The sequence below is a fragment of the Carcharhinus amblyrhynchos genome, chromosome 29 (assembly GCF_965287045.1).
Source record: "Carcharhinus amblyrhynchos chromosome 29, sCarAmb.v2.hapA, whole genome shotgun sequence".
Taxonomy (NCBI): Eukaryota; Metazoa; Chordata; class Chondrichthyes; order Carcharhiniformes; family Carcharhinidae; genus Carcharhinus; species Carcharhinus amblyrhynchos.
The window spans coordinates 10,456,030-10,479,561 of record NC_137352.1 but is presented as its reverse complement, the minus strand read 5'-3'; the positions used below and the strand labels follow the sequence as shown (position 1 = coordinate 10,479,561).

General features: G+C 39.8%; 1 protein-coding gene across 5 annotated transcripts in view; it reads left to right on the top strand.

Moving 5' to 3' along the window:
• The window catches only part of sik3 (SIK family kinase 3), a 281,489-nt gene that overhangs the window by 221,093 nt on the left and 36,864 nt on the right, over positions 1 to 23,532 (top strand). For 3 of the 5 annotated variants that reach the window (XM_080214518.1, XM_080214521.1, XM_080214522.1), the window contains exons 10-15: positions 4,860 to 4,937; positions 7,982 to 8,091; positions 10,034 to 10,190; positions 14,295 to 14,450; positions 16,012 to 16,085; positions 17,668 to 17,811. In XM_080214518.1, the coding sequence (XP_080070644.1) occupies positions 4,860 to 4,937; positions 7,982 to 8,091; positions 10,034 to 10,190; positions 14,295 to 14,450; positions 16,012 to 16,085; positions 17,668 to 17,811 (719 nt within the window). The remainder of the gene's footprint in view (positions 1 to 4,859; positions 4,938 to 7,981; positions 8,092 to 10,033; positions 10,191 to 14,294; positions 14,451 to 16,011; positions 16,086 to 17,667; positions 17,812 to 23,532) is intronic. The other 2 variants (XM_080214519.1, XM_080214520.1) reach the window with 2 other exon arrangements.

The following is a 23,532-nucleotide window of genomic DNA, read 5'->3' as shown; positions in this document are numbered from 1 at the left end:
CTTATGTTCTTAAGTGGTTTATAACCAGCAGAGGATAAGAGTTAGATTTCTCCTCCTCCTCAACAGAGAACAAACTAGCATGTTGGTTATTTCATTGTGAAGATTTATAGAATGCATAGAATTGTAGAATCCCTATAGTGCAGAAGGAGGCCATTTGGCCCATCGAATCTAAACTGACCACAATCCCACCCCAGGCCCTATCCCCATAACCCCACTAATTCCTCTAACCTACACATCCTGGGACATTAAGGGGTAATTTAGCATGCCAATGCACCTTACCTGCACATCTTTGGACTGTGGGAGGAAATGGGAGCACCAGGAGGAAACCTATGCAGACACAGGGAGAACATGCAAATTCCACACAATGACCCAAGCCAGGAATCAAACCCAGGTCCCTCGCGCTGTGAGACAGCAGTGCTAATGATGACCCATTCAGCTGAGATCAGAAATTTGATTTGTTAAGTAGGGCCAAGTTATGAGGCCAAGGCAGCTAACTGGTCTTTTCTGCCTTGTGAGATGTGATATAATTGAATTCTGCATATCTGACATGTTAAAATGCAAACTTAAATCATTTTATTACAGGAAAATGAGGTACAGTGTGCATACACTGAATGAATGAATACCAGTAATATTTCAGAGAACGTATGAAATTAAGTTACTCAAATTATGTATCAACCATTCTAATTATGTGTCTTACTGTTCCATGGCACAGTGTGTTAGCACAACAATACCTTGTGTTTTTGCTTCTTTAGACAAAAAAAACATTGTGCAACAAACCATCAAAGCTTGTACACAACAGACACAACCAAGAGAACAATAAGCAATCTATTTAAGAGAGGGAGGTGCAGCTATCAATAGTGACATTGGCAACAGTTTTAACTGGTTGAAATAATATTTTGGGATGAATTGCATGGGACCTGCAAAGGGGGAAGGAGCACAGGAGGGCAGAAAGTAGCAAGGGAAGGCATGGTGGGCAAAGGCCTGTTATCTTCCAGCTGCCATGTCATTTTGCCAGTGACAAGAATAGGAGAATGGCTCTACTATCCAGAGACCAATTCTGCTGCCTAAATGGCCAGTTATGGGTGTCTTTCCACCGCTGCTTGCATTTTACCAGTGGCACATGGGGAGACCACCTGGTGAATCCTGGTGGCCTTTTGTAGGGAAGGTTGGCTCTTAATTGTGCACTGTTAGGCCCTCACAGGCCACACTCATCCCACAACCAGCAGCAGTGGCTGTGCCTCTAACTCCCTGCCGCACCAACCAATCTACTTGCCCCTTCCTCACTGAGTCTGTCTTATTGATCCCAGTGACCACCCCAACCCACTTACCTTGCTGAGAAGGTGGCATCTGTCACTGCATCCTGTCAGCTGGGTGCCGTCCCAAAGTGGCCACCACTTCAGGTGACACTGCTGGAACTGAAGAGTTTATGGACGGCACAATGGTTAGCACTGCTGCCCCACAGCGCCAGGAACCTGGATTCAATTCCCGGCTTGGGTCCCTGTCTGTGTGGAGTTTGTACCTTCTCCCTGTGTCTGCATGGGTTTCCTCCCACAGTACAAAGATGTCTCGGTTAGGTGGATTGGCCATGCTAAATTGCCCCTTAGTGATAGGGGAACTAGCTATGGTAAATTTATGGGGATAGAACGTGGGTGGGATTGTGGTCAGTGCAGACTTGATGGACTGAATGTTCTCCTTCTGCGCTGCAGGATTCTATGACTCTAGCTGCCAGCCCTCTGGCCAGCAGGTCTTGAAGGGACAGCATGTTAACTGCACAAATCCAGCTACAGCTTCCCAAACAACCAGGGCATGGTTGCTCATGGCTTGCCAACCTATTAAAATTAAGCACTTAGTTGGGTGCAGCTTATTTTTGGGTTGTTAAAGGAATAAGTGCACTTTCATATGTCAGAAATGCATGTTTTCCTATCATTTCACACCTCCGAAATCAAGTGTGGGCTTTTGCTCATTGCCAGTGATCATTTTCCATTTGTAGTGTGTGACCCTGAAACAACACCAATTAATTTTTCTCCATGACAAGTACCTTTTACAAAATAGCAGATGGCCATAGCCTGAGTGACCATTAATTGTGGAGTGCTTTGTCACAAGAGCGCAAGAACATTTGGGACTAGAAGAGGCAACTGAATGACCTGAAACCCATTTATTCAAAAACCTTACCTCTTCCATCACATAAAACTATAATTTTTAGCAACCATTGTGGTTTTGCCTCCATATCCCTGTCCTGCAGTCACCAAAACATTTATCACACTGAGCAAAGTTCTTCTTGATTCGATTTAAATTTAAGCTAAGCTTTCCATTTAGTGCCATTTACACCCTCTTTCCCTACCTTACTTTGAAATATTATTATTATGGGTACGGTTTTAGATCTTATGCATTCAAAGAGATTTCCCTTCAGTGACCCTTCTTGTAATTTGCAAAGTTTTCATCCTTATATATTTTATCTTTGCAATTATTGCCCCTTTCTAACACATGTATCAATTTTTTTTGTGGCTTGTTTGCAAAACTAAGTACAATAAATTTAGTCTGACCAGTGCATTATAAACTGTTAGGATCACTGGCAGTCTTGCATTCTGTACATGGTATGTTCAAACATTTTATTATGTATTTTTTAAGATTGATGAATGAGGTAAGTGGAATTTTTGAATATTAGGAATTCCTGCTATGCAAGTGCACTTCCAGTCAATGCTACAAAACAGATCCCAGTGTTTTACCTGCATGGGTATTGAGCCTGTATGTTGCTAGGTCAGATTTATAGCTGATTTAAGTGGACCTGCTGTATGATGTATGCTTACTTTCAAGCTTTTAGCATTCTCACCAGTGTCTAGTGATTACTTTTTAATAGCCAATGTCCCACAAGTTTCTTAACTAGTCTCCCCCTTCACTGCATCTTGTATACAGCTCATTCCAGAGGATCTACTGATCTTAATTGCCCCTAGTTTATGCCTTAGACATAGACATGGGGAATTCCAATTTTTCTGAGATACTGAATACAGAAATTAAATAACAAGTTAGAATTGTGTTTGAATAAAAACCTCTAGAAAATATTAATCAAATATTTCAGATAATTTGTTCATATCTTTGATTCTAATGCAAGAAGAACATTTTAGTTTTGCCAACTACAGAAATGTTTATCTCAAGGCTCCTCTTTGTATCTCTAATATCTTTTCAACTTATCCTGGAAAATACAACACCAAATACTCCTCTCATCATTCTTTCTTTCCTTTTTTTCTATTGATCTTATACCACTTTTTTAAACGTGTTTTTGTGTAAATGCTTATGTTGGATGTTTCAACGTTTATAATTATAAAAGTGTTCCATCATTCCTCAGCTAAGACCTTTTTTATTTAAGTTTGCCACATGTAGTAGTTTATTTCATACTCTTTCAAAATGTTCCACTTTAAATGAAGCTACAGTTGTCTTCCTTGCTGCCAATGCTAGCACATCTTTAGTGTCATTATATTGTGGTCATTAGTCAATAGAAGATCCACTACTGCTTATTATGAAATGTACACTGATCATTTATAAGAACTAGTTGAAAGAAACAAGTTGTTATTAATGGGGTACTTGAAACATTTGATCAATAAACAATATTTGACCTTTTGTTTTGCTCAGATATCACTCCAATCTCAGATAAAAGATTGTAAGTTGAAATTCCATTGTGGACACCAGCACATATTCTTTCTGCCAGTTCTGTGCAATTCTAAAGGATTGCTGCAGTGTCGGGGTGAATATTAAACTGTGACCCTGCCCAGCAATTCATTTGGAATTTTTAAAAAGATCCCTAACACTTTTGGAAAGAAAGAAATTCTCTTTTACCTGACCAACATTCATCCCACAGCCAATGCTAGCAAAATAATTTGCAGTTTATCTCATTACTCATTGTGAAATATTTCTGTGCATAAATTGGCTCCAGTGTTTATCTACATAATGACACTTTGAAAGTAATTAATTGAGCCTTATAAGTTTTGGGGCATACCAAGGATGTGAAAGATGCAATATCTAAATGCAGTTGTTCCTCAGCACCAGTAGTTGATTTTGTTATCTCATTTCCATTCATTATTCCTCAGTTTATATTGGATTGATTGTAGGCCTTTGTTCCTACTCCACCACTATAAAGACCATGGCTAATCTACCTACTCCTATTTTCCTCCACTCTCTTATACCCCTTGATTCTCCAAAGCAACAGTACAACTATCTGAACATATCCTTGCCATCTCATCATGTTCTTTCCATTACCCACTAAATAACTAAGCGGGCATCTTTTGACTATCAATTTGTTATCCTTAATTTCTTGCATTACTCTTGCGACTAGGCTTTTCTGTCTGCTGCAGCATTCTTCACCTCTGCGTATGGAATTCACCCCCATGTTTTTCAAACTCCTGCAACACCATTATTTCTCCTGGGGAATTGGTCATTCACTTGAATCCTTATTGATTCTAGCATTCGGACTGTGGTATTTAATTATACTTGGAAAAAAAAATGTAGGCCTTCATTTACTGAGTATTTGTTTATTTGGCTTGGAATTATTTTCCTCTTTTATATTATTCTTACTCTTTCTCCTCCAGGTCTGGTTTTCTATTTTTAAATTCTTATTCCAAGATCTCACTCTCCTCTACATTTTAATTGTTTTCTAACTTGGCCAGGGATTGCTTTCAGTCTTAACCAATTGTTATGTACATGCTGATATATTTTGAGACGAGAATATTTTGAAGAAAAAGAAATCCCCTGCTGACACCTATATCTGTATGAAAACCTATGGAATAATTCTGACTTTTGTGTTGAGGATGACATTTTGGAGAAACTGATTGCTTCTTTTCTGACTTTCCTATGATCTTTAACACCAGGCTGAGCAAACAGGTAACACACTGAGTCTAAATGTGCCACAAGTGCAGCTCATCAACCCAGAGAACCAGATAGTGCAGGTCAGTTATGAGACCCTTATTTTTGTAAATGCACGATATGTTCAAATGTGATTTATTTGAATTTTTCCTGGTGAGGTCATCAAACAGTTTTGGCATCTTATGGCTACAGTAGCCATATTTGGATTTTTAAAAATCAGAAATTGTGAGAACAAAATCTTTAATATTTATGGCTGATTTATTTTTCTTTCTTTGATGTAGGAAAGGGGAGGGGGAACCCTTCAAATCTTTAGAAGTTTATTTACCAGTGTCACAAGTAGGCATACATTAACACTACAGTAAGTTACTGTGAAAATCCTCTAGTCGCCCCACTCCGACGCCTGTTCAGAGGGAGAATTTAGCACGTCCAATGCACTTAACCAGCATGTCCCTCAGATTGTGGAGGGAAACCGGAGCACCAGGAAGAAATCCACGCAGACATGGGGAGAACGTACAGACTCCACACAGATAGTTACCCAAGCTTAGAATCAAACCCAGGTCCCTGGCGCTGAGAGACAGCAATGCTAACCACTCTGCCAAATCTTCACTTGTTGATAATCAGGATTTCCTGGGGCATGTTTGAAAAATTCTTACCCAATTAGATTATCTTTTTGATAGTTTTTTATATCCCTTTTTGGGTGTGGCAGGTAGGGGCTATGGGATTAAGTTCATGGAGACTTTTTGTTACAGGACAACAGATTTAAAAGATACAGAAATCTTCATCCTGGCACCAGTTCTGCATGTTAGCAAAGAACAGGAATAAAACTGAAGAACATTGATGATGAGGAAAGGCCATTCAGCTCATCAGGCCCACTCCTTTTTCAGATCATGCACAACAACCTCAAGTTCCCTGAAGCTACCCAGTCATCAAGATCCCCTTTCTAACCCACTGTGTTTATCATTTCTGTAGCTAGTGATCTTCTATTTTTCTGGTGAACAAATGTGCTGATAATATAGTGGGCATACTTTTTAAATTAATTATATTAAAAATTTAGAAAGGTTTCCTTTAACATTAAAAGATGTCCAAAGATGTGCAAGTTAGGTGGATTGGCCGTGCTAAATTGACCCTAGTATTAGGGGATTAGCAGGATAAATGTGGGGTTACGGGAATAGAGCCTGGGTGGGATTGTGGTGGGTGCAGACTTGATGAGCTGAATGGCCTCCTTCTGCATTGTAGGGATTCTATTCTTACTTTTGCAAAGTCAAGCCCTACATGGGTTGTAAACTTGAGCACAGATTTTTCTCTGACATTTAAAATGCATAACTTATGATTTCTTGTTTCATTCTTTTAAGTACAATAAATATGTTTCTTTATAAATGGCATTTCTATCCACTGAAGACCTAATTACATATAACTGTGTGTTGGACATTTTAATTTTTTGGTTTGAGAACCTTAATTATTTCCAATTAAGTGATAATCTATTAAACTTTTACTAATGCTGATATTTGTTCCAAATTCTCATCTGTAAGATAAAAGAAACAATAACAAGCAATTTATTTTTGAGACCATTTACTTCATTTTATATCTGGAATAAGACACAAACAGTATTTTTGAAATAATACACAAGCCAAATATGTACTTGTACGTAATGGCTGGAATTCGCCAGTCTTGCAGGTCCCGGGTACTGCTGCCAGCAAGATCAGTAGATTTGGCTTTCAGCCAAATCTAAAACACAGCATGGGACTGGAGAATCCCAGCCGTGGGTGAGGTTGGAGAATCTGGCCCAATAAATAAAATGAGTAATTTGATATCACGCGAATTCATTGTTAACAGATGTAATGCCGCACCAATCACTTCCTCTAGTATTGAATGGAAGTGAAAACTAGCAATACAGGTTCCAACAGGGTTCGATTCCCAACTTGGGTCACTGTCTGTACGGAGTTTGCACATTCTCCCAGTGCCTGCGTGGGTTTCCTCCGGGTGCTCTGACTTTCTTCCACACTCCAAAGATGTGCTGGTTAGGTGGATTGGCCATGCGAAATTGCCCCTTAGTGTCAGGGGTCTAGCCAGGGTAAATGCATGGGGTTGTGAGAATAGGGCCAGGGTGGGATTTTGGTCAGTGCAGACTCAATGGGCCAAATGGCCTCCTTCTGCATTGTAGGATTCTATGATTCTATAATCGAAATCCGGATAATTTGTCCCAACTTAAAACACACACAAGTACCAAAAAAAATTAAATAGTCAGTGAAGATTTCATTGGAAATCAGCTGTGTTAACGGGCTCATCGAAAACAGATTACTGCAGATGCTGGAACCTGAAGAGTCAGCCAGACTTGAATGGTGGAATCTTATTGGCATGTTTGCTTGAGGTTTGTACAGTTCCACCCATGGCCAATGGAGAATGCTGCTCCCCAAGCCTCGGTCATCCCCGGAATTGGGGCAGGCGTGCCGATAAAATTCTGGCTGAAATGTTAGTTCTACCCTTTCTGCACAGATGATGTCAGACCTGCTGAAATTTTCTAGCATAGCATTTCCTGTGTTTATGTTAATAGGCTTGCTAGGCTAACCTTAATCCTGTTTCTAAATCTAACAATCAGGATAAATTGCAGATTTTTTTTATGTACATGTTATGACACTTCTCAAGTGACAAATACTAACTGGCATTAAACCATAAAGCATTGCTTCAACTCTATTATTGTTCATGCATAAACTACAAATATTTTTATTTTGGTAGAAAAATGGCAGTCTGCGGCATTCTAATCTTTAAATCTGTTTGAAAAGTATAACTGATAGAGCATTTGTTAGTTAATTTAGTTTTTTTGTTAAGATCTGCCATTGGCCTTCTACTTTCCAGGCTAGCTATTGGAATGTGACACTTTGTCATTTAGATTTCACAACTCGGGCCTTGAGCTGTCTGTCCTGATGAATATTGGCTTAATTGTACCATTTTTATCTAGAAGCTCGTAATTCTAAAATTTATAGATTCAGGGGTTTATATGAAGATCTTACTACGATTTCTTTTACAAAATGTCTAAATGTTTGTTTTCAAATAGTGGGTCAGATTTAATTATGGTGAATAAGGCTAACAGTGACCCGTAAGTCAGTTGTGTTGTTAACTTTCTTCTCAGACTGACGGTAACATGAATCTAGATAGTGACGAAGGTGAAGAACCATCGCCGGAGGCACTGGCACGATACCTATCCATGAGGAGACATACTGTTGGTGTGGCTGACCCCAGGTTAGTATTATCAATGTGGTGACTTTGTCTAAATAACCAATATAAACATCATTGATTCATAATTGCTTTTATTTCATGTTTATACATATATATCAGGAAAATAAGCAACATGCAGTGATACTGAATGGCCCTGTGTTTTTTATGAAACGTGAAAGGGCCCAAACGTATATATTGTCGAGGAGGACAATGAAATGTGCTTCTATTGCATTTGTTCTGTTTTCATCAGACTTAGTTCATACCAGTAAAGGTCGTTACTTCAGAATTGATTTTGAGCTTGTCATGGTAATATTCTCAATACAAGAATTTCAAGAATAAATTTGAGAGTTCCATGCTCAGAATTACTGGGGGAGATGAGAAAGAGAATGAGCTAGTGCAGACTGAATTTCACAGCAGTGGGGATTTAGGGAAGAGAGAATCATGTGCCCTGAGACACAGCGAGTTCAACTGTACTAGCCAAGCCTTATGGATGTGTACTCCAGTCAGGACTAGGTAAATTTAAAAACTGTGTGTGGAGGAAGGTATGTGGACAAAGGCTCAATTATTTGCATTGATAGAGATTTTTGTATGGGGAACCGCAATGCAAAAAGTATGAATCACGTTAGATAGACTGCAATTATAATGCTCATTCCAATGATTACAAGGGTGTTGGTTACATCTTGGTAGTTTGATGAAATCTTCATAGTCTTTAGTTAACTGTAAGTCTTTAATAACTAATTATTTATAAGTATACGGTAAAGGGTGAAAACTAGGAGTTGTCTCCATGCTTAGGTTTGCATGTGGTGCAGGTCATGTGTCCCCTTACATCACACTTTGGGTGGTATTGTACTCAGTCCTACCGTAACCCAATATGTGCCAGATCACAGGATAGATCTGAGTCCATAGGAATTGAAGGTCAATCTCCAGGATAATGCTGTGTGCAGCCCTGGAAAGAAAATCACAGGGACATTAAACAATTTTTTTTGTCATTTCTTTGAATATTTCTTTTTACCAGATATAAGAATTATTGCAAATGGTAGAGAATGGGTAATGAGTCATTTTGCTTTCCAGTTGAAGTAGGAAGGCAGTGCATCACAAGGATGGATGTGTTGGCTGAATAATGGCTGGAGTGTGGAGGCAAGTTATACGATGAAACCTCCTGGATTACACTTAATTGCAGTTGGCAACCTTGGTGATTAATGATTGAACATTACATTACTGGAAAACATTATAGTTCTGCTGGTTTAAAACATTGGATAACAGCCTCCCTAATGGTTTAGTGGATAAATGCATGGCTTGGTATGGTACTGAAGCATACACGCCAAGAAGATTCCGTTTTAGTAACAGATCTAAGTTCTCTGTCAGAATGATGATCATGAAGATTTAAGCTGACCCCAGTGATCTTGAGCTATGAAAGAATTGTGTAATTTTCCTGTTTTTAATTACTATCAAGTGGTTTTTGCTTGAGTTTTTAGATGTGTGGATGCCAAGTGAGAACAAGGTCAAGCTATTGTTTCTCCATGGTTGAACAACCTGCTAAAAGTCTGACAACACCAGGTTTCAGTCCAACCGATTTATTTGATAGTAAATTCACTAGCTTTCGGGTTAGCCCCTTCGTCAGGTGAATGGAGAGTTCTGTGAATGGTGAACTCTCCATTCACCTGACGAAGGGGCTAACCCGAAAGCTAGTGAATTTACTATCAAATAAATCAGTTGGACTGAAACCTGGTGTTGTCAGACTTTTTACTGTGTTTACCCCAGTCCAACGCCGGCATATCCACATCATGAACAACCTGCTGACAGTCATTCTTTAGATATGCATGTCAAGAATATCCAGGTGGCTTACCAGAGGGTTGCCAATGTGGACAGAGCAATGTAAAATCTGATTGCTGACTCTAAAGGAAAAGGTTAAGTATGGGAGGATATTTGATTATGAAATTAATTGTTAAATGTTTTTATGATGTAGAACTGAAGTTACTGAAGATCTGCAGAAATGCCACCTGCCTGGTTTTCCACGTGTCATGCCTCAGGCTCCTTTCCTCCAAGTTGTTCCAAATGTTAATCTAATGCAGAACATGCTACCTACGCAGAATTTACAACCAGCCACACAGTTGGAGTACAAGGTATGGCTGTTTCTGCTGTAAAATTATCAATAAATAATGAACTTGAGATTTAACTAAGGACCCCTGCTATCCCCAAGCTGAAGGTCAGTACAGCACAACTTTCCAGTGACTACTTACTTAACATTCCTGCATTTAGAGGTTGTTGTTGTTGTTATTGATCCCAGAAATTGTGTAACCAGGATTTTTAACCCACATTTACGAGATTACCATGGAAATTATAATTTACATCAGTGCAGGAATGTAGTGCTACTCGGTATCTGCTGGTGGTGCTCCTAAGCAGATCCGTACATCAACATTGCCTCTACAAGGCACATGGAAGTATTGCAGGTATTTGCAGAGGTTTCAAATGAAAATTGAAAAATGTGCTAAAAAGTTTCCATTTTTACATCAATTAACAGGTGAAGGTGGTAACATTGGCAGCTTGAGTGTAAGTAAATGTATATATGTATGTATAAATTAGACATACAGCAAACACCATTTAATTAATCTGCAGGATTCTAAAGAGGATGCTAATTTATTGTGCTCTTAGGATGAAGTTTTATCTGCCAAATGCCTATTTTGGGATTTCCAGCTGATTTTACATCTATTTAAATGAATGGATGAGAGCTTGAGTTAATTGTATGTAATATGCTACAGTGTTTACACAGCAGGTGAAGCTCCACATTCAGAGTATGCAATTGTACCATTCAAAATTTTTGAATTTCCTATGACTGGTGAATAATTGATTTGTTCTGTGTTACCATTCTGCATTCTAACTGAGACACATATTGGATGTCTAAACAGAATTCATTGTGTTGTCTGAGAAGGGTCTTTTTAAACAAAATATAATGGCTGAGATTCTCCCATTTCATTTTCCCCGCCATCGCTGACAGAGAATTTGGCACTCAGCCAAAATTCCATTCGTTACAGTGGAACTGGAGAATCCCAGCTGGGAGTAAAGTCAAACAATGCCAACCAATATGTATGCTAGTTAGTGAAGTAGTGAAAACCCGAAAAAAAGTACTGAAGTGTCAACTGGGATTATAGTGAGAATTTAATGTCTCCCGCTGCACTTATGGAGACGGGTTCAGAAGTAGGGGTAGATGGGGTGGGAGCAAATGATAGGGGGTTGCTGTGTAAACATAGAATCTCTACAGTACAGAATAAGGCCATTTGGCCTATTGACTTTGCACCGACCCTCCAATAGCCTCCCCAGACCCTAAGCCCTAGTTTTTATTCCACCAATTCCCTTAACTTAAACATCTTGGGGCATTAAGGGGACTTTAGCATGGCCAATCAACCTACCCTGCACAACTTCGGACAGTGGAAGAAAACCGGAGCACCCAGAGGAAATCCACACAGACATGGGAGAGAACATGTAAACTCCACACAGACAGTCACCCAAGGCCAGAATTGAACCCAGGTCGCTGGCACTGTGAGGTAGTAGTGCTAACCACTGTGCCACCTCATAGAACAGGAAGGTGTGGGGGGCTGGGGGTGGGAAACGTGTAGGATGTGGAATGGACCTGCCAGCTTCGTATTGCCACACTACACACATCAAGCTCTTGGCAGGAAAGATGGCTAGCAGTCCTCCTGCCCGGAAGCCAAACAAAGCCTTCAGTGGCCAGCAAAGTGGGCCTCATTTGAGGGATCCCTCATTCTCAGATACTCTGGGCCCACTAGAGGAACTGGCATTTAGAAGGGATGGGGAATAACTTGGGGAGCCACATGCATGTCCTTCCATCAATGTCCCTCTCCCACCTCTTGCTAGTGCCACCATCGTTGGAGTTCTCATCCCACTCCACTTACCTTTTTGCGAAGACTCTAGCAACAATCCCTGGTGTAGGTCGCAGTCTTGAGTCAACAGTGACCACCGCTACTGGTATCCGGTTGGTACTAGAGAGCTGCAGAATCTGATTGGCTGGCAGCTCTCTGACTCATTATATCGATTCCACACTAGATGGTATGACGATTTCATGCCCTCTGTGCAGCCAAGAGCCCCACGGGGTTCCGCTGTCTATTAGGAATTTTATTCCTTTGGAGCTGCTGGAGATCAGGCTGGTGGGAGTGCCACCAGTTTTCCTTTTGAAAGTCGGAACACCCACTGCTTGTATTAAATTCTGCCCTACAAGTTCCAAACGTGAGGATTAATCCCACCAATTTCACTGCTTGTGTTGAAGGTACTCAGGTGTTTTTAAGTATAATATCTAAATGTAAAAAAACTGATGATGCACCTCGAGTTAGTTTTTTTTCTGACAAATTTTCTAAATAAAACGTAAGCTTTCTGTTTTTGAAAAGACAGTCTGTGAAATCTATGTCATTAATCAGTAACTTGCTGTGAGTTGAACCTGACCCTGAACGTTTGATGCATTCACTTTTCGCACCGGGGGAGCCTTGTAACCTCGAGCTCAACTATTAATTCGATAAGAATAAACTAAAAACTTTTATGTGCGATATCAATTCTTTGCAAATCAGACAACTTGTAACCTCAGCTGCCTGTAACTCACAACTGCCATCTTTATTCAAATCAGTTTTATCGCACTTCGGACGGAGGCTGCGGAAAAGCATATTTATCCTTGATGAGGATTACTCCTGTTGTCCGCTTTATCTGTCCTTGCACCTTCAGTCTCCTAAGAAGGTACAGGGAGCAGATAAAGGATAAGCCTTCTGCCTTCATGTGTCAGATTTTCAATTGGATAGGAATGTCTGGTGTTGATGTCCACGTTAATCAGATTCAGAAAAATCTCATAAATTTGCACTAAATATGATAAACAAACTTAGTGGCTATTTGTGCCCAGGTTTCCTAAAATAACTTGCATGTTAAATGACAGAACACTGGTGAAAAGATGTGGTTAATGGAAAATTCTAAGCTTTTGCTTCAAATAAAAAGACAAATTGAAAATGGCTAAACCAAACAGTTTATTTGTAATTTAGAAAATTCTTGTTGCTGGATTGCACTCATTAAAAATACCGCATATTTACTTTACTTACGAATATGTAAAAATATGGTTAGCTGTGCTTGTTGATTTTTATTATATTCATTTTTGGGATATGGGTGTCACTGGCTGTGTTAGCATTTATTACCCAGCCCTTGTTGCCCTTCTAAACAAAAAAAAACGAAGCAGCCAAGAAACACACAATGCATTAAATTTACAATAAGAACTAGTTACTTCTGACCATACATTTTTAAGTTCATTTTGTTCAATGCTGCACATTCCTCATTGAATGTTTCACTATTTAACTCTTTGAAATTTAAAGTATAAATATGTAATTTTCAAAATTTTTCATAAATGGTATCCTGTTCTTTTATACAACATTGACATGAGAAGCGCAGCTACTTTTCTGTTTATGCATAGCAGTGTGGAACAAGGAATGGGATGGATACAAATGCATTGATTCTTCAACACTTTTGACATGTTGAAGTTTTCAGTTTCCCTACCATGATATTGGATGCAAGTTTTTCAGTAATAAAATTAGTCCAGTATCAGGAACACTTCATTGTTAATCAACAAAATACAGAATTTATGTAAAATAATGAATATAAACATTTCCCTCTGCTCAAACCCCATTCTCTCTCTCCTGTACTTCCTTTCTGTTATTGATATATATACTTCTAATTATCTTCTACTGAATAGCCCACGTAAATAATGCTGCTGTGCTAATGTCTGATGTTCTTACCTGGTTTACAAGTGGCCAAACAGCTGCTCTTAAGTTTGATCCAGAGAGGGCACTGTAAATCTGTTAGATTAAACAGCTAAAATTTCCTCTGACCATGAGCAGTGTCGTGGCTGGTGCTGTGTATGTATCATAAATATTCAATTCTTGTTTAGTGTGTTGCTTTTTCATGCCAGTCTTCTTTGTTCCCTTCATCTCATACAGCTTTTTCTTTTTCTTCCATTCTGTAGAAGACATTTAGTCCTGCACGGTGATAATGTGCAAATGCTGTGACATTTAATAAACTTATTAATGAGAAATTGGCTTTTAGGAAACTGTATTAAGGAAAATATGTTCTGTTTATGTGCTGTACCTGATATTACTAGGCAGGACATTTTCAAAAGTCAGGAGTCGACTTTTAATTAATTTTGTTTATTGCATTTTTCTAAATCTCTCTTTTGAATTCCTTAGGAACAATCTTTGCTTCAGCCTCCAACTCTACAGTTGTTAAATGGGATGGGACCTCTCGGTCGCCGTGCATCTGATGGTGGAGCCAACATTCAGTTGCATGCCCAGCAGTTACTAAAACGTCCAAGAGGCCCTTCACCATTAGTCACCATGAATCCAGTAAGTAGTGACATGAGATGCAACTGTGTAGAAAACCAGTCCCAACTGAGGGACAATAAAACAACAGGCATTTTCTTCCTAGATGAATTATGCTGAATACACAGTTAGCGATGTGGTAGAATTTAAAATATTTGATTGCATCTTCTCAGCTGAATCTATAATCCGGGCATATTGTTCAGGATGATGCTGACACTGAGTGTCCAGTGGTATGTATTAGTGAGCAGACTAGTTACATATCCTGAAAATTTTTATTTCTGTGCATACATTTCCTGTGTATTTTCATTCGGCTGACAGGAGCTTGCCTTGTTAGAGACCATAAGCGATCATAAACTTTACCTTGTAGCATAGTATTTTGAATCATTGTTATATTCTCCTGTGTATTGATCTTAAAGGCAAACAGAAGGAGCTTCCTTTTAAACTGTTTCTGTATCGTTCCAACAACGCTCAAGAAGCTTGACACCATCCAAGACACAGCTGCCTGCTTGATTGGCACCCCTTCCACGTTCAGCCCCTACACCACCAATGCACTATAGCAGGACTGTGTACCATCTACAAGATGCACTACAGAAATCCACTAAGGCTCCTGCAACAGGGCCTTCCACTACCATTTCAAAGGACAAGGGCAGCACATACCTGGGAACCCCACCACCTAGAAGTTCCCCTCCAACCCACTCACTGTCCTGACTCGGAAATACATTATTATTCTTCACACAGGATCAAAATCATAGAACTCCCTTCCTTTCAGTACTGTGGATATATCTACACCACAAGGACTGAAGGGTTCAAGAAGGCAGCTCGACACCTTCATCTCAAGGGCAATTAGGGCTGGACAATAAATTGCCACTGAAATCTGCATCAACAGAACCACTTGAACCGTCATCTAGCTCAAGGAATGCAGTTGCTTATGTTGAACAAAACATGAAGGAAGATCCAAGTTGTCCTGCCCGATTAAATCCTGCCAAAAAAGTTATCTTTACCTATGAAAGACTGAATGTCACTGAGGATGTTGCAAATGAAGAAAAGAGGGGTGATGATGCAAGAAGTACTGATAAAGGCCTATCCAGTGAAGTTCACATCCCTTGAATGAATAAAAAAAAGTTTTGAACTTGTAGCCTGGTTTCCTAGTGCAGGCTATTTCATAAGATTCTGTTACCTTATACTTCCCCTCTATAATGAATTAAAAAAATCAAGATAAATACTTGTTTTTCTCCTCTTGCCAGCAGACAGTATACTGGATAACTGCTGCATTGATTTTTAAATCTGGTAAAGTCACTTAATTTTGATGATTCTGTCAGTTAATGGCTATAATTTTTGAAGAAGTCAGAATCTTTCCAAATCCTTAGGACTATTAGCTGTGCAATAACTAAACATTGGCTGACTGCACAGCACACATTCTCTTTAGGTAATGTTACCCTTAAATAAGTGTTGCCCATTGTCTTTCTTAATGAATGCAGTTCAGCATATCTTTGTGCAGCTCTTGGTTTCTTTTCTTTGTAGCTCCTCCATGCCCTTGCACATTTAATTCTACATAGAGTGTTGTACTCACTTACTTTCCCCACAGCACGCTGTGCCAGTCGTGACACCAGTAGATGAGGAGAGCTCAGATGGAGAGCCAGATCAGGAAGCTGTGCAAAGGTATGTAACTGTAGCAGTGATGTTCTTTGTTGTTGATCTCTTTCTATTTCCAGGCTATACCCATAAGAAAGCATGCATTTAGCATTCCCAGTACTTACTTGCACAACTATAATATCACCCAACTCTGCATCTGGCTTTGCTTTGGTCCATCTATTGTTGAAAATCTGAAAGCTGCCATTACCATCTCCCGGACTCTAATGTGACTTTTATAAATTCACCCTCACTTCAACCACTGTCGATAACCATGCTTTCAAACACCAAAGCTCTGGATCTTCCATCCCTCGAGTCCATCTGCCTTTTCATCTCCTTTGCCATTGACGCTCTTTGAAGCTTAACTTTAGAACAAGCTTTTGATCACGCCTCTCAGTATTTCCTTTGGCTTGGTATTGGTAATTTTTGTTTCCTAATTAAACTTCTGTGAAGTGCCTTGGGATCTTGCTCTTTGTTATAGATGCTATCTAAATACATAGATATTTGAGAAATTGATAGGTGGAGGAACTGGGAATTCTGGTGGCTGTCTACATTTGAATGCCAGGTAGAAACCCTTAGTTGAAAAAACAACCAAATATGTCAGAGCACAAGTACTGGACTAGGTTATTAAAAGGGGAGATCTATATCTAAATTTTTATTTCACTAAAAGTCTTGTGTTTAATATGCATGACACTATGTGCCCATAGCTTCAGTTAGCGGTTGTAAATGACTCAAATAATAGTTGCTCAAATAAGCATTATGATTTGTTCAAACTTCTGATTGTCACCATGTGAATAGAAAAAGTTGTCTCTGCCTGTTGAAGCAGCAACCCGCAAATATCAATTGTGCTGATCAACTATTGTTTTATGTCACTAGTCTGGAACTAGTCATTGCACAAAGGAAACAAATTAAATCACCTTTGTGCTATAAAATAATACATTGCTGTTGCTGTTTAAACAACATGTTATTTATATCTTATTAACTGAGCAATGTCACAAGTGTTAGTATGTATGCTTTGTAGTTTAGTGTTTATAAAGATCTGTTCTTATTAAAAATTTACACAGGCTGGGGGTTGGGAGTGGTATGGACCGTACCTTAGTTGGCATCATATGAGCTCTGTTGGCAATATAAGGGTCCAGTCACAGATAAAATCTTGCCCCTTTAAAGAATTCATTTTCTGGCTCAAACAAATTTAACCTTTTCTTGCTCCAGGAACACACACAATTTGCCATTGAGAGCAAAATAACTCAGGCAGGAGAAAAGATTATTTGACAATATTATGTGTTGCTACCTTTATTTTGATGAAAATCCATGATCAGTGTTCATAAAAGAGTTGAGAAGCACAATATAAGGGTACCTAAACCTCACCATTGACTAGACTGGGAAAACTTGGTGCTGTCACTGGTTGCAGAGATGATCTATTTGAATCCGAATAGGCTCAGAACCTTCGCTTAAATAATAAATATCACATTTACAAAAGATTAATAAATAACATATAATCACTGATAATTTAAAAAAATAAATTTAATCCTAACTTTCTAATTATTAGATAATATTATAGTATCTATATCACATAGATATATTTCAACTTAAATATACACTTGTGTTGCAGGTATCTGGCTAACAGGTCTAAACGCCATACCCTTGCAATGACCAACCCTACAGCTGAGGTTCCCCTAGATTTGCAGAGGCAGCTGGGACAGCAACAGGCAATCCGTTCACGGGCCTGGGTTCCCCACCCTGAGCAGCACAGCCGGTGAGTGGCTTTTGCGCAGAAACCTCAGATGTTAGAGTTGAACTACTGCAGGTGTATAGATTCCAGAGTGACCAACTTAGATTATTTTAAGGATCTTTAAAGGAGATTTATTTACAAAAATCTCCTGGGCACCGTTAGAAATGGACAACAGCACAGGATAATTCCTTTCCATGTACCTTTCTGTTTTTTAATGCTAGCTCTAAACTACGGCTTATTTCGGTGGTAAAGAGGGTAGATATCATTGCACAGTTGCGGTTTCCTGGAATGCCAAAGGGAATAATTTATCAGGTGAATGATCCAAGATTGCTCTTAGACAGCCCCTATCTGGTTACAGAGCAGTAGATGAATGAGAGCAGGATATCAGTCTAACCTTTACAATAGGAAACAGTTTGAAACTGGAACAATACATAAGAACCCAAATAATTATGAGTAAATGGAAGACTATTAAATTATCTACAATTTAAATTATTCACATGCAACAAATCTTATGTGTACATTAATGCTTATTATTTCTTACCCAGTGTTAATATTCGAAGCTTAAAGGGGGGAAGTCAAATGAAATGAAAGATTATGAAATATGAAAGGTATTATCATAAAAAGATATTCATTTAGATAGCATCTTCCATGACTTCAAAATGTCCCAAAGCGCTTTACAGCCAGTGAATTACTTCTGAAGTGTAGTCATTGTTGTAATACAGAAAATGAGGCAGCCAATTTGTGCACAACAAGCCTGCACCAATGCGATTTCAATAATGACCAGGTAACCTGTTTTTTATGACATTTATTGAGGGTTAAGTATTGACCAGGACAACAAGGTTAACTTGATGCTCTTCTTTGAATTGATGTCATAGAATCTTATGCATGCACTTGAGAGATAAATGGAGCTTTGACTTAATATCTATATATGTTTAACATAGAATCCCTACAGTACAGAAGGAGGCCATTTGGCCCATCAAGTCAGTACCAACCACAATCCCACCCAGGCCCCATTCCTGCAACCCCACACATTTATCCTGCTAATCCCCCTGACACTATGGCCATGCTAAATTGACCCATCAACCTAACCTCTTTGGACTGTGGGAGGAAACTGGAGCACCTGGAGCAAACCCATGCAGACACGGGAGAATGTGCAAGCTCCACGCAGACAGTATCCCAAGGCTGGAATTGAACTTAGGACCCTGGCACTATGAGGCAACAGTGCTAACTGCTGTGCCACCATGCTGCCTGTGCCATCACATCTGAAAGCTCCAACATCGCAGCACTCTCTCAGCCGAGATTTTATGCTCAAGCCCTAGAGGGGGATTTGAATCCACAGCTATCTGATTTGGACATGAGAGCTATTAACTGAGCCATGTCTGACAAATGATCATTGAAGACAGTCCAGTCTGATTATGTAAGAAAACAAAATAAACACTTGAACAAAATTAACAAGGGTATGGGAAAAGAATGCAGAGATGAGATTATTGTGGATGGTGCTCTGGCAGGATGGTCCGGCCGCACTCGCCCCAAAACTGGAAAATCCTACCAGAGATCAACAGACCATTGCATGGTCTATCCCCTGCCCGCTACGATTCCCATGGCCATTGGGAAGAGAAAATTACTCCCAATATGACTTCCTCCAGTATTGAAATTCATTAAAAAAAACACAGTGAATGAAGTTTTAAATCCATTATTAATCACCTGTCTATTAATGGCAAATGGAATTTAATGTTGGCAAGTGTGAGGTGGTCCACTTTGGTAGGAAGAATGGTAGGAAGGACTATTACTTACGTGGCGAAAAACTGCAGCAGGCGACGGTGCAGAGGGACCTCGGGGTCCTTGTGCATGAATCGCAAAAACCCAGCTTGCAGGTGCAGCAGGTGGTCAGGAAGGCGAATGGGATGCTGGCCTTCATAGCGAGGGGGATTGAATATAAAAGTAGGGAGGTCTTGCTGCAGCTGTATAGGGCATTGGTGAGGCCGCAGCTGGAGTACTGTGTGCAGTTTTGGGCGCCGCACCTGCGCAAGGATATTTTGGCCCTGGAGGGAGTGCAGAGGAGGTTTACTAGGCTGATACCGGAGTTGAGGGGATTGAGCTATGAGGAGAGGCTGAATAAACTAGGCTTGTACTCGTTAGAGTTTAGAAGAATGAGGGGAGATCTCATTGAGACGTATAAGATGATGAATGGGATGGATAGGATAGAGGTGGAGAGACTCTTCCCGCTCAAAAAAGACAGTAGGACTAGGGGGCACAGCCTCAAGATAAAGGGGAGGCGGTTTAGAACGGAGTTGAGGAGGAACTTCTTCACTCAAAGGGTGGTGAATCTCTGGAATTCTCTGCCCGTTGAAGTGGTGGAGGCTGCCTCGCTAAATATTTTTAAGAAGCGGGTTGATGGGTTTTTGATAAGAGAAGGGATTAAGGGTTATGGGGAGAGGGCGGGAAAGTGGAACTGAGCCACGACAGATCAGCCATGATCTTATTGAATGGCGGGGCAGGCTCGAAGGGCTAGATGGCCTACTCCTGCTCCTATTTCTTATGTTCTTATGTTCTTAAATCGCATTTTAAAAATTGTTTTTGAGTTGTGTGTACCTTACAACAATTTGAGAGTGGGGGTGGAACTCGGGAAAGCAAGGAAAGGGCATGGGAATAAGAAGGGAATGAATTGGGAACAGCAAAGATAGGAACCTAACTTTGTGGGAAGGAGGAGGCTGGAGTGACCAATCATCCCTTATTTTACTGGATTGACCTGTATTTAAGGCCACTGACCCCTGTGTCGGGGCGCTGTTCCCATTATTCAGCCCTTTGAACCTCATGCATGCGCAATACCTGCTGTTCTACATTTGAATTATCTTATTTACTTTACTTGAGAAATTAAGTGCAAAATATTGTATGTGAATATATATAAACATACATATATGTATGGATATATTTAATATTGTAATATTTACAACTTTTCAAACCTAACCATCCTTGCTAATTGGTTCACATTTGACAAAAAAATGCTTGGATGGATTTCCCACGCCCTGCAGCTTCACATACATTTTAGGGCTTCGTGATTATTTTATTAGGTTTATTATCTCCTCAGATATAATCTGTTGGGGTGATACAATGGTTAGCACTGTTGCCTCAAAGTGCTAGGGACTCAGATTCGATTCCCGGCTTGGGTCAGTGCGTGGAGCCTGCACGTTCTCCCTGTATCCGTGTGGGTTTACTCTTGGACAGAAATGGCACAATGGTTAGCACTGCTGCCTCTCAGTGCCAGGGACCCAGGTTCATGTCCTGGCTTGGGTCACTCACTGTCTGTGTGGAGTCTGTACATTTGCCCCGTGTGTTTCCTCCAGGTGCTCTGGTTTCCTCCCACAGTCCAAAGGACGTGCTAGTTAAATGCGTTGGCCGTGCTAAATTCTCCATCAGTGTACCCAAACAGGTGCCGGTGTGTGGCAACTATGAAAGAACTTCAGGGTTGCTGCCACATTGGAATTCTCGCAAATTATTGACTAAAAAAAATCATTATTTCAAGAGCTATTGAACATAATCATAGAATCCTACAGAGCAGAAAGGATTTCCTGCTGGTTTCTTCCCACAGTCCGAAAGATGTGTTGGTTAAGTGCATTGGCCATGCTAAATTCTCTCGGTGTACCTGAACAGCGCTGGAGTATGGCAATTTGGGGATTCACAGTAACTTCGTTGCAGTGTTAATGTAAGCTAACTTGTGACACTAATAAATAAATCTATTACAAAAGATTGTCGGAGTGAACTGTTGAAAGCAAATACTAAATAAATTTACAGGTACGAAGGCTATTGATTTCATTCTGAAAAATTAGACCAGTGGACTTCAGGGTTGCTGCCACATTGGAATTCTCGCACGTGGTGATAAGAGATACCAACGCAGATATTGTTAATAGCAGCAAATTATTGACTAAATAAAAATCATTGTCTGTGTCAACACTTGGAATTATACTTGCTGATTTAACAAAATTGTTGGAAACGATCCAGACAGTTAATCATTTGAACCATCACCCTAAAACATCATTATCCATATTTTGTTTGCTGCAAAATCTTAAACCCTTAATTCTGTTAGGAAACTTTTTATTAAGTTTGGTTAGGTTTAGCCACTTTTTAAAACTTTGCACATATTTTGTATCATGTGTTTTAAAAATAAGTAGTTACCTAAATGTTCACATTACTATAAAGACATTTAATTGCCAAATGTATTGTTCTGAAATTATTGTAATATTCAGTTTAAAAATAGTTTTTAGTAAAAATCAACTAAAAATGTATTCTGACTAAAATAATGAATAAATCATTATCCAGTGTGTGGTACAGGATGGCACAGTGGTTAGCACTGCTGCCTCACAGCGCCAGGGACTGGAGTTCAGTTCCAGCTTTGGATCACTGTGTGGAGTTTGCACGTCCTCCTACAATCTAAAGATGTGTGGGTTAGGTGGATTGGCCATGCTAAGCTGACCCTAGTGTCAGGGAGATTAGCAGGGTAAATATGTGGGGTTATGGCAGTAGGGCCTGGGTGGGATTGTCGTCAGTGCAGACTCGATGGGCCAAATGGCTTCTTTCTGCTCTGTAGAATTCTATGATTATGTTCAATAGCCCTTGAAATAATGTTAATATTTAACCATATTACCTGTGAGAACTTTTAAGTAACATGCCATATACCTCAAAGAAAGGAATAACTCATTGAGAGCCAGAATTTTTACAGTTAGACCCAGAACTCTCTGGAGTTTGCTATGTTATAACCATGACATTCCTTGGAGCGTGATTAATTTCTTGAAAATTAATATTTAAATCTCTGCCAAATTAACTTCCATAGATAGGGCAGCAGAAGAAGCAACATTTTAAAATGTTCAGATATTACAGTATATTTCAACTACTTTCTTCCCTCTTTCATAGTTGCTGACTCATGCAGTCATAAAAAAACTGTTTAAGTTTATTTATTAGTGTCGTAAGTAAGCTTACATTAACACTGCAATGAAGTTACTGTGAAAATCCCCTAGTCGCCACACACCGGCACCTGTTTGGGTACACTACTGGAGAATTTAGCATGGCCAGTGCATTTAACTAGCACGTCCTTCGGACTGTGGGAGGAAACCAGAGCACCCAAAGGAAACACACAGGGCAAATGTGCAGACTCCACACAGACAGTGACCCAAGCCAGGAAATGAACCTGGGTCCCTGGCACTGAGAGGCAGCAGTGCTAACCATTGTGCCATTTCTGTCCAAGTGGTCATTATTCATTTTCAGTCATACTGTGAATGGCAACCAGCAGGAGGGAATTGGATCCATTCCTTACAACATATGAGACACATATATACTTCCAACACAGGCCAGTTTCATACCTCCAACCATAACCACATTTAGATACATTGGGCAGATTTTTGTTATTTTTTGGCAAAGTATCATCTCGGGTGGGAAAAGTGAAGGGTAGTCCGTCAGCAGTGTTGCTGTTTTTCCCCGCTGTATTTTTGAACTGATTGAGAAAAAAATGGTAAGGGGCACGTTCCATGACATCATGCTCAGGGCCCGCTGCAGTAGCAGCTAAGGCTTTTAAAAAATCAGGTGCTTTTTAAAGGTTGAGAAAAAGATAAACTTCCCCAGGGTCACTACCAGGGACAGTGTCATGGTACTAACCAGGCATGACCCCCTCCTTGGGGCTGTACTCAGCTGTGCGCATCTAGTAAGTTCTGCATACCAAATGGACATCATAGGGGACCTATCATGATTCAAGTC